This window comes from Phacochoerus africanus, chromosome 14 (assembly GCF_016906955.1).
Source record: "Phacochoerus africanus isolate WHEZ1 chromosome 14, ROS_Pafr_v1, whole genome shotgun sequence".
Taxonomy (NCBI): Eukaryota; Metazoa; Chordata; class Mammalia; order Artiodactyla; family Suidae; genus Phacochoerus; species Phacochoerus africanus.
The window spans coordinates 54,880,941-54,892,785 of NC_062557.1; the positions used below are offsets into that span (position 1 = coordinate 54,880,941).

Here is an 11,845-nt window from a genome sequence, read left to right on the forward strand (position 1 = left end):
TGATGATGATGAGAATAAGAAAAAGAAGAGGACCAGGATCTGGCCAAGCCTCTAGATCACCGATTTATCGGAAATACAGAGCACAGAGGAACAAGCATTTATAATACAACTGTGGAAATGTAAACACTGGCTGAAAGACATAATACTGAAGAATTACTGTTCTTTTGTCTTTTGTGTGTGATGATGGTAGAGTGGTTATGTTTTATGTGCTTGTCTTTTGGAGATACATACTGAAATATTTAAGTATGAAACAATATGATGTCTGGGATTTATTTCAGCATGATCTAAGAGTGAGAGGACAGTGATGATAAAGCGAGATGGCATCTGTCATGGCAGTTGCTGCAGCTGGGTAACGAGTATATCTGAGTTCATTGTATTCGTCTCTCTGCTTTTGTAAATGCTTGACTATTTCAAAATAAAAATTGAAACAAGGTTTTTTTTAATTACTAAAAAAAGTCCTCCTTTCCTCTAATGCTGACCTTATAGTCCACTTCTAGTCTTTCTGTTTCTGTACATTTAAGCGTTCTCTTTTGTAAGCATTATTAAATTGGATTTTTAATCTTTTTATCCATTTTGAAAACCTTTTAATCTTTATTGGAATATTTGGGATGCTTGTATTTAATGTAATTTCTCTTATATTTGAGTTTATTCGCTAAACATCTGCTTCCTGTTTTCCCTATCTGTTCTGTGTTTTTTCTGTTTTCTTTTCCTGCCTTTTGTACTCCTTTCGTTTTCTTTTCTTTTAATGGTTACCCTGAGGATTACTACATAAAGCCCTGACTTATTTTTTTTCTTAGATACTTTCCTTTATTATATAAAATATTTTAAAAGTCTATGTTTTATGAAAAATAACTATTATGAAATTAAAATTTTTTTTCAATGAATATTTTATTTTATTATATTTTATTTTATTTTTTCAATGTTCCAGCAGCCTTTCTTTTCTTTTTTTTTTTTTTTATGCCTTGACTTATTAAAGTCGACTATAAATTGGTAATTTTACTCTTCCCAGACAATTCAAGGACATTCGAGCACTTCTGTTCTATTTGTCTCCTTCCAGTGTATATGCTATAGATGTCATACATTTTTATTTTTATATGTTTAAACCTATTTTTGTTTATAAAGTTAATATTCACTTATATGTACCCACAGTTTTATGTTTTGTTTGCTATTCACTCTTCCCTAAATCTCCAAGCTTCCTTTTTTTTTTCTTTTCCCTTTTTAGGGCCATACTCACAGCATATGGAAGTTCCCAGGCTAGAGGCCAAATTGGAGCTGCAGCTGCCAGCCTACACCACAGCCACAGCAATGCCAGATCTGAGCCATGTCTGTGACCTACACAGCTCATGGCAACACTGGATCCTTAACCCACTGAGCGAGGCCAGTATCCTGCATCCTCATGGATACTAGTCAGGTTCATTACCAATGAGCCACAACGGGAACTCCTCCAAGCTTCCTTTTGAAATTACTTTTCTTCTCCCTGGAAAACACCCTTTATACTGGCCACTCCCAATAGTTACCCTGGGCCACACGGGAAACTCGTATCCGTAAAAGTATGAATGACCGTGAAACACTAAAAAAACTATTGTTAGCTTTCATTAGGAAAAGAAAACACTTCTTTCGGAAGATTCCTCTTTACATCTGTCTCAAGATTCTCACTGGCCTACTTGATCTCACCAACTTTGAACACATCTGATTTTAACTGATGAGTTGAAAACTTACTCTGATGAACTGTGACACAGGCTCATCCACGCTGTGATAATCACCAGACCAAACAGCTCCCTGTAAAATAGCACAGATTTCATATTTTGAAGTGGCTGCAAGTGAGATGCAAATCATTCCATTTTCTCCCTGACAGTTGATTCTGCCGATTGTCACATGACTTCCTTCAAGATATATAGCATGTACAGAATATTTTCAAGTCTGGCTGTGATTCATAAATTCCTTTTTTTTTCAGGTATTTTAAAGCCCTATATGAAAATAAATTTCACCTTCTGAGGCAGGTATGAATTTCATGACTGTTTCCCAACTTAAAGGTGAATGAAAAAACAACAAAACAAAAAAACCCCAAAACAGAGAAAAGTCACTTATTTCATGTCATGGGGAGGAATACTTCAGCCAAGAAGACAGTCCCAGATTTGATCAGGCAGTCTTTTTACATTGTTTTAAAGGGGTCAGTGTTAGGCAGGTTGAGCTGACATCAGTAATTTAAGTACATTGCAGGGGATTGGGTCACGTGTTCGTGGAGAGGAATTATGTGCAGTATGAGTCTGTCTAATGATTTTGTGGTGGGTATATGCTTCCAGAAATACATATTAAAAGGACATACCTTTCACATAAGAGTAGAAAATAATCATAGTTGCCTAAGTACCCCTGGAAGCCCCACTTTGATTTCACCACACCTCGTGGGCTTCAAGTTGGTGGAGGTGATTCAAACCATTTGATGTGTGTTCCCGTCGTCAGCCCACTGACCTAGTTCCCCCGAGGACTGGGGCCTGTAACGAAGCAGCATCTCGCACCACAGTGGTGGTGGTGCTTAACCTCCAGGTCTCTAAGCCGTGCTGTCGGCAGATGTCAGCAGTGCGATGGCAAGGAAAGGAAGGGGACTCTCGGGCCAGGGAGTCAAGGGTGGGAGCAAAGGAAGAGGTGACAAGACAAGAGCCAACGGTGGTGACAAAGGGAGGAGAGGACATGCGACACACAAGGGCCAGGCTGACCACACTTGTAGATGAGATTTGGGCTTGGACCAAGGCTGACTCCAAAGGCTGGCAGAGCTCAACTCATTAAACAGGTCTATTACTACCTGCTCTCCTCGCTCAGGACAAGGGGGCCACCTGTAATGCAGCCTGCAGTGGCCGTGGAACATGGCAGGCAGAGCTGCGTTTGAATCCTGGCTCCATTTCCTCAGCTTCTTCAGCCTCTAAAGGAGATGACCTCTTCCCTGCTCCTCATGGTGTTGGGGGAATTGAATCCTCCTCAGCATCACAGATAAAGGAACAGAACTCTCAGTTCTTCCCCACCGCTTCCATAGTGTGAAAGTCGCTGCTCACCTGCCTTCTTCCTCGTGGAAGATGTTCTGTTTTGTATGAAGCAAGAGGTTGTATGCCAAGCCGGCAGCCCACACGATGCAAAAGAGGATGTGTATTGTAGAGACACTCTTCCAAATAAAGCTACCTAAAACCAGACACACTGGGGCTGTTAATCATGGAGTCACATCCCAGAGCAAAATGGTCTCTTCGTGCTGGCTTTGCCATAACCTGCCTTCAGGGAAAGCGTTTAGAAAAGGCTGGGGGGTTTTCTTTTGACTTGAGGGACATCATAGAGGTTAAAGCAATATTTATAAACTTAAGTGGACATTTATTATTTTGGTTGCCCGGCACCTTCCCTTCCCGTGACAATGACCCTTACTGTGTCTGGGATCCACCCTTCACACATTCCCTGTCCATGTGTCCCAGACAGCTGGACCTTCGAGAGCTCAACCATTGTATTCCGTCCCCTCGGTGACCATCCTTTGTCTCGGGATGAAGAGGTGCCGAGTCAGGGCCAACAACTCCATCCCGAGCTTTTGTGGAGCCGTCAGGGAAGTGGCTTCTAGACTCTGTTGCACCCGTGGGGCAAAGACGTGAACTTTGAGCAGGAGGGCTACCACGTGGATCCCAGGACTGAAGTGCAGTAGACGTGGAACTAAGATTGCAGGGAAGTTTTCGTTCTGCAACACCACAGGTGCCTGAAGCCAGCACCACCCCGGGGCCTTTTCAGTACGGGATCCTAATTAGCTTACAGGCCATTGGAGTTGGGTTTTTTCCTTGCTTGCGGCTAAATGGAGCCCTAACGGATACACCTTGAAGGTGTAAACAGAGCTCAAGGGTCCTGAGCATGAGGGGGCAAGATCTCTCCACACCTAGATGGGCATCATTAGCTTTATTCTGAGGCCCTGAGAACTTTCAGGACCCCTAGAAGCTGAATTTAAAGAAAGTGAAGAGTAATCTGCAGGACTGTGAGTCCTCATTAATAAGAGAACGTTGACAAGCAATGTAATTTTTTTGTTCTTGTTATAGGACACTCTTTCATAGAATGAAACTGTCCAGTGAAGGTTTATTGAGTTTTTAGGGTCATAAAAGGTGAAGCAGATACCTCTCATTGAGGTAGGTGGCCTGTGGGCCACACAAACCAGCTATTTTAAGTGAATTTTTTATATGTATCCTGACCTGGGATGTATATGTAAAGAGTCCAAGGAACAGGTTACAGAACAAGTACATGATAAAGCCTCTCTTTTACAGCCATTCATTCGCTCAGCAAGCATTAGGTGCCCGTCATATTCCTGGCCATGTCTAAGCTAGGCTTGAGTTAGACAGGATCCTTCTCTCAAGGGGTTTACAGCCTAGGAGGAGGAAACGCACAGAAGCATGCAAGACCCTGGTGGGGCGACTGTGACCTACACAGGGAGGTCAGGGAGAGCATCACTTAGCAGTGAAAAAATCTTGAGATTTTTTCCCCCAGACCTTATAGACAGTTTCTATACAAAAGAAGCGGTTTAGATACATAGGTGTTGATGAATTCAAAATCTGAAAGTGATTAGTAGTCATATGGGGAGAAGAATTTGTATAAATACATGGTAGACATTGTTCACCACTGAGTGGAGACACAAGGTTGGCAGTTTGATGGTTGCCAATTTTCCATTAGCTTGGTGGCTTAAGAAACCAATGCGATGACCCAGGAAGCCCTTCTCTCCTAAATGGCGTAACTCTTGCTCCACATCAGCCTAAGAGATCGTGGGTTCCAAACTGAGAAAGACTGTCTTGGTATGGCAAGTCCTCACTGGGTTTTCCTGCAGATGGGTGAGGATGATCTAGCTTAGAATTCGCCTCCTCTGATGATTAGAAATGAGAAGAAAGACCTGGAGAGCTCCATTTTTCTCCTGGGAGTTGGGCAGATAGACTCTTACTGTTAAAAGGAAATTTGCTCTATCTCCTTTCAGAACCGAAGGTTCATACCTGTGACAAGAGGGTTAAGTCCAACCAGCAGGGTCAGCCCGGCAGGAATCGTATACACAACCTTTTGGTAAAAAAGGAAATTATGTGGGTTAAGAAGAATGCCCAGTATAGGAAATGGTCAGAGGCATCTATGGCTGCCACGCTTTAGGATTTACCTCTAGCTTTCAGTAACAGCCGAGGAAGCCATAACCTCTGCTTTAATAGCACTTACTTACTATGTCAAGCTATCTATCTATCTATCTATCTATCTATCTATCTATCTATCTATCTATCTATATATAATTTATTTATTTATTTATTGGTGCACCCATAGCATTTGGAAGTTCCCAGACCAGAGATTGAACCTGCACCACCGCAGCAACCTGAGCAGGCAGTGACAATGTCAGATCCTTAACCCACTGTGCCACAAGAGAACTCCTGTCAGGTTATAATCCTGTCTGCCTTCCTCCTAATCTGTAAGCTGCTCCAGGAAAGACATTCATTTCCAAGCTCTAGCATTGAGCAGAGTTTGGGCTCAAGACACAGTGACCTCCTAATCTCTCCAAAACAACATTCCATGCTTAAATGGTCTTTTCCTACTTTTCAAAAAAATGCTCTTTGAAAAGTAGGGCACGAGCAGCCATAATTAGCTACGTGGCCTTGCTGGGTCTAACCCCAAGGACCCATCCAGCCCCATGGTCCACCTCTGCAAGTGAGACCACAGAGAGGTTCCCGACAATGTATGAATCACATGTGCCCACTAAGATCAGGCTCTTCATTTGGAAACTGCTGATAAGTTGGTTTGGAGTTAAGAAGACTGGCCCTGACAGACGCTATTTTTAAGCCTCATTCACAGCAAAGCAACAGAAAAACCTGTTGCTTATATGTTGTGGGCAGAAGGCAAGTGGGGGGTGGTAGAGGCATGGGGGCTCCCCCAGAAATGCAGCTGCGTAGCCACATCGATTGTGTTGCTTAGTTAGAAACCTTTAGTTTATTTGGAAGTTGTCAGAGCTGAATTTAAGGAGTTTGCTGTCCTGACCCTGGGGAGAGAGAGCATCTGGATTGTGGACTGTTCATCTTCCCTCTCTGTCCCTGATGAGGACTGGAATTTCAGCCAGTGCAGACATTTGCAAGGACGGTCATGCTGCTGAGGGTTAGACCCGACCTTCACAGGTATATGCATTACCTGGAGAACTTCAGATCCAGAGTTCTCTTTGTGGCTCATCCAGTTAAGAACCCGACGAGTATCCATGAGGATTCGGGTTTGATTCTTTGCCTTACTCAGTGGGTTAAGGATCTGTGACCTGGTGTAGGTCACAGACACGGCTTGGAACCCGTGTTGTTGTGGCTGTGGTGTCGGCCAGCAGCTGCAGCTCCGATTTGACCCCTAGCCTAGGAACTTCCATATACTGCAAGTACGGCCTTTTAAAAAAAAAGAAGAAGAAATGCAGATCTGATTCCAGAGGTCTGGGGTAGGGCCCAGGATTCTGCTTTCTAGTGATCCAGAGGATGCTGCTGCTGTTGTTCCAAGGGCTACACTTAGAGCAGAAAGGGGTTACTTTCCCCAGTGAAAACTACATGACTTAGCTACTGAGGGAGAGACAGACAGAAGTTAAACACATACACATCCTACAATATTTAACTGTGCTTGCCTTAAGAAATGTTGGACAGAGGAGTTCCTGTCGTGGCGCAGTGGTTAACGAATCCGACTAGGAACCATGAGGTTGCGGGTTTGGTCCCTGCCCTTGCTCAGTGGGTTAAGGATCCGGCGTTGCCGTGAGCTGTGGTGTAGGTTGCAGACGCGGCTTGGATCCCGAGTTGCTGTGGCTCTGGCGTAGGCCGGGGGCTGCAGCTCCGATTGGACCCCTAGCCTGGGAACCTCCATATGTTGTGGGAGCGGCCCAAAAAAGACCAAAAAAAAAAAAAAATGTTGGGCAGAGATTTTTTAATATGCATTCAAATATATCAGATATCTGTGATTAATAGATTGAGGTCTAAAATCTGATGTTAATGTATTTTAAACACACAGACACAGCTTTTAAACCCAGTAATGGTTTCCCATGGTAGTGGTGCCATGCTAATTCTTATTTAAGTGCTTTTCTCAATCTTGAATGAGATGAGGATTTTTTTTTTTTTTTATGGGCAGAGAGACTGAAAATAAGTGTTTTTCATATACAAGTAAAAACAATGCACAGTGTAAACACTAATGGACTCAGTTGAACCCACTTATGGTCTCGTCCTTTTTCCTTTTGTTGGTAGATTTTTTTTTTTTTTTTCCCTTTTTAGGGCTGTACCCACCACATATGGAAGTCCCCAGGCTAGGGGTCAAATCAGAGCTACAGCTGCTGACCAGAGCCACAGCTGACCAGAGCCACACAGCTGCCGACCAGAGCCACAGCAGCCTGGGATCTGAGCTGTGTCTGTGACCCACACCACAGCTCACGGCAACACGGGATTCCTGACCTACTGAGTGAGGCCAGGGATCCAACCCACATCCTCATACAGCAATGGAAGAGATTAGAGGCAGATCAAAGAGGAGGGACCCTCAAGGGTCCACATGGGAGGGAATGGAAGGCTAAACAGGGGTGAGGAAGGATGTCTGTGGGGGCCTGGTGCTTACTACTGTTCATATTATGTTATGTGAGTATGAAGTGAAAGGTAAAATGTACAGACACTATATAGAGAAACAATTAGACCCACACTGTTTCTGTTGAGTTGCTTCGTTCTTTGTTTTTGTTTTTGTTTTTTTTAAGGGATCGCAAAGACAGTGGTGAGGAACAGAGATGTCAGGCATGACAGGTTTTGAGCAAGGCTGACTCAGAATGATTCTGCTGGTAAGGACGTGGTGACTCAGCAGGAAGAGTGGGATCTAGAGGGAAAGATCCTGGGTAGAACCTCGTTTGTATTTGAGGAGCCAGTGTGATATATAGGTGGACAGATGTAGCAGTCATCTGGAATTTCAACATCAACCATTAAGCTGGATACGTGAGACCTGTCTGCAGGGAAGTAGCACTTGGAACTAAGGATGTGGATCCGAGTGCTGAGGAAGAGGCACTTTGATTTGATGCAGGGGCATGTGAATCTGGACAGTAAGAATATTAGAATGTGGTTATATCGTATTTATAACCACATATAATACAAAATAAAGTATGTAATTCCAAGTGCTTTCCTTTGTTGCTCCTCCGTATGGAGGCAACGTTATCCCAAAGCCCAAGATCAGCCTCATTGGTGATATCGTACAGTCTTGTGTTTCTGTAGTGAAAGAAACAAAATCCTGATATTTCAAAAAATGTGTGAAGTGATCTCCCCCTCCTCTGAGTGGTTCAGTCAGAGCATAGGTTCAATGTATACTGTAAGTTTTATGGGCTTTAATTACCTTTTATGACTGTAACACTGAGTTAGCAGAACCACAAACCTTAAGCCTGCCATTTTCTGGTCAAATATTTGTTGGCGTTTCTGGGTAGAAATTCATGAGGATTGGTTCACTTGACCTTGAGAAGGTCTACTCTGTCTTCAGAAAAGTGTACTCAGCCCATTTTATTCAAAGGAAATACTGCTGAAAGGCCCCCGTGTCTCTGGAAAATTCTGAATTCTCTCTCACATACCTACATTGTCAACCTGATCCTTCTCCTCCTAACATTTTAGGAAAAAGAATTGGCTTTCTAAGTTTTTAAGTACACAAAGCAGGGAGGAGGGCAGTCAGTTCAACTGTGTGTCCTTACACCATTCTTTCAAATGTGGGCTAGCCGGGCATACTCACCACCCACAGTTCTGCGTCTGGGTCATTCACCTGCAATGCCAAAACATTAGCATTAGCGACATGCAGTCCCGGCCCACTCCAGTATCTGGTCTGCTCGCTACTCATTTCAGGCATTCATTACAGGCCAGATGCTACCGTGGGCACCCAGCATACCAACGGGAGATAGGCACAGTCCAGCAGATCACGAGGGGGCAAGGGGCTTCTGCCAGCACGTGCCTTGAGCACACAGCCACACACACATTCTTGTGAAGAATTGAGCAAGGGCTCCGAAAAGGGCGAGCGAAGCAGAGTGGGTGTTTGTGTTTTAAGGAATGAGGAAAACGGACTTGAAAGGACAATCAGCTATGAAGGGTTTGTTCTTCTCCTAGGCCCCCAGCAGTGCTCAGCCCCGCCCCCAAGGCTGCCTTTCTAGAAGGGTGCCGGGGCCGCTTCTGCTCAGGTCCCTGCAAGGGGACACACGCCAAACCAGCTCCTTCCAGCGTGTGAGCAAAAGAGATCACGTGAACAATCTGTGTCTCAGCTGGGGACAGAGGAGGGGGTTCCCGACGCATCACCCTAATTCCCGTCCTCCCCGTAGATGGCCCGCCCCTGCGACCCCGCCGGCGGGTTGGTCCACACCGCACGGGACCTGGAGGCGGAGCTGGGGGCCCGGCGCCCCTTTCCCGCCGCCTGGCCCGGGCCGCTGACCTGCACGAAGGCTGCCAGCGCGAAGAAGGCGCCCATCAGCCAGTTGCAGGCGCGCCACAGGCCCTGCGCCCAGCCCCCGGCCGCAGGCTCCATGATCCGGCAGCGAGGACGGGGCGGGGCGCCGGTGCACCGGGCGGGCGGAGCGGGCGGCGGATCCACCCCGGCCCTTCCCTTCCCTTCCCTCCCCTCCCCTCCCCGGAAGGCCATCGGTCGTCCGGGCGCCACTGGCCGGCGCGCGCGGGGGAGGGAAGGAGCGCCGATCCGGCTCGGGTTCTCTTCTCCGCAGACGTGGCGAGGTGTAGGTATTCTCATGCACACTTCGCAGACGCGGAGACTGAGTCCCAGGGCGTCTGGGCGACTCGTCCAGCGCGCACAGCTCGACGGTGGGCGCAGGAAGTCTTATTGGAACCCAGAGAGGTGCAACTCCAATGCCAGTTTTCACTAAGGCTGCCTAACTCATTTTTTAAAAAAATTAAAGGAGAGGGAGGGAGGAAGAAGGAAACAGAAAAATAGAGGCGCGCGCGCGCGCGCGCGTGTGTGTGTGTGTGTGTGTTGTGCTTTCTGGTTAGTGTTTGTGCATCTCTTTTCAAAGCTCAGAAACTTTCAAAGCCCTGTAAGCATTATGGTAATTTCGTAGAGTGAGGACGGTTATATTAGCATCTCACGCAGCTCACTGCTTTTCTGGAGACAGGCTCTTTTATCTTCATGGGCTTTTATGATCCAAGGTATTTACATATTCTACATATTTACAGTTCTTTCCCACCACCAAAACCAGCAAAATCTCCACACGCATTGCTTATGAATTTCTTATGAACTAAAGACACTTGAAATATTCACTGTTCTCCCCTCACTTGTTTCACAGTCTTTTTCTGTTTTGTAATTTACCCTTCTGATGAGTTCTTCCCTGGGCTCATTTACACATCCATAGGCCTCATCAGTTTTGCTGTTCTGAAGAGTCTTTATCACTGCACATCTTGAGCATGTGCTCACCAATGCCACTGCATCGGGAGGCTGGGAGGCTGGGCCTTTAAGGAGATAACTACGATTAAATAAAGTCATGGGGGGCGGGGGCTAATCTGATGGGGCCGGGGCCCCTTAGAAGAGACACATCTCCCCCTCTACCCTCACAGTGGGAAGGCTGGCCATCTACTGGACAGTGGGAGGGATCTCACTGCAGACCAACCCTGGTGGCACCTCTGTCTAGGCCTCCCCATCTCTAGGGCCCTCAAGGGTGGTACATTGTCACTACAGGAGGAGCAGACGCTGAGCCCCCTCCCACCCAGACTGGACATGGCAGCCAGTGACCCATATAAGACACAGCCACAGCTCAAACCTCTGCTTGCAGGCACCCCTCCCTCCTCCCTCCCCCGCCGCCATCCCGCTGTCCCTCCAGCTGATCCAGGCACAGTCCTGAGCACTGAGTGTGGAAGGTGAACTAAACAGGTGACCCCAACTGGCAGTCTTGTGTGCTGCCTGTGGCCCTGCCGCCCTGGCTGCCAGTGGCTCCGAGGTCAAAGCCTCACACTTGGAACACTGTCCCCGAGGTCCGGCCTGGCAGCTGCCACTTCTGCCCTGTCCCCTTCTTTCCCCACCAGTTGACACGCACAGCACCTTCTGGACAAGGCCTTCGATGGCTCCTCAGCATGGCTCGTGCCTGGAACACTCCCTCCCCCCACCCACTGCCACCGTCCTCACTCTGGCTCACGCACACTCTCATTTCCTTGAGCCACCCTGTCACATGCCCTCAGCAGCTGTCCCAGCTCCCCTTGCAGCACCGATCATAATGGCAGTGAAACAACTAATTGTGCTATTCGTTGTTTGGTGTCCATGTAGCCCCTGGACCAAAAGCGCCATGACATCTGCACCTGTCTGTGTTTCCCGGTGCTCTCCCAGCGCTTAGTAGAGCAGAGCAGGCTTTGGGAACTACTGGACATGAGTGCACAGGCATGAAGGCAGGGCTCGAGTCCTGATCAGCATCGCACATCCTTTAGATATTTTTATTCCCAGTGTCCAGATGTGGGAAGTAGGGTGCAGTAACTGGCCCAGGGGCTCCCGGTTAGGAACAGCTGGGACTGATCCAGGAACCCAGAGCTTTCTGATTTCACAGACGAGGCTCTTCACAGCCATGCCTCAGACCCAGTTTTCTTCAGAAAATGAGCAGATTCTTAACAGAAAGGCAGAAGCATCCTAACTAGAAATTCATTAGAGGATAATTTCTTCTATTAAGATAATCATTGCAATCAGCAGGAGGATGGGTAAACAATCTGTGATGCGTCGTTAATGAGGTACGAGCAGCACGCAAGGAAAAGCGACTACCAGTAGCAGGCTATTGCATCGACGAATTGCAAAAGCATTATTCTGAGCTAAACAAGCCAGACACAGGGAATTCATGCTCCAGGATTCTATTTATGTGAAATTCTAGAATAGG

At 46.6% G+C, this 11,845-nt stretch overlaps 1 protein-coding gene across 1 annotated transcript in view; it reads right to left on the bottom strand.

Moving 5' to 3' along the window:
• Nucleotides 1-9,557, bottom strand: part of TMEM220 (transmembrane protein 220) — a 15,941-nt gene extending 6,384 nt beyond the window's left edge. The window contains exons 1-5 of the mRNA XM_047759216.1: nucleotides 9,418-9,557; nucleotides 8,731-8,760; nucleotides 4,992-5,052; nucleotides 3,048-3,171; nucleotides 1,720-1,779 (exon numbers count right to left, since the gene is read on the bottom strand). Coding sequence (XP_047615172.1) covers nucleotides 1,720-1,779; nucleotides 3,048-3,171; nucleotides 4,992-5,052; nucleotides 8,731-8,760; nucleotides 9,418-9,510 — 368 coding nt within the window. The 5' untranslated portion in view covers nucleotides 9,511-9,557. The remainder of the gene's footprint in view (nucleotides 1-1,719; nucleotides 1,780-3,047; nucleotides 3,172-4,991; nucleotides 5,053-8,730; nucleotides 8,761-9,417) is intronic.
• Between the last annotated feature and the right edge of the window lie 2,288 nt (nucleotides 9,558-11,845).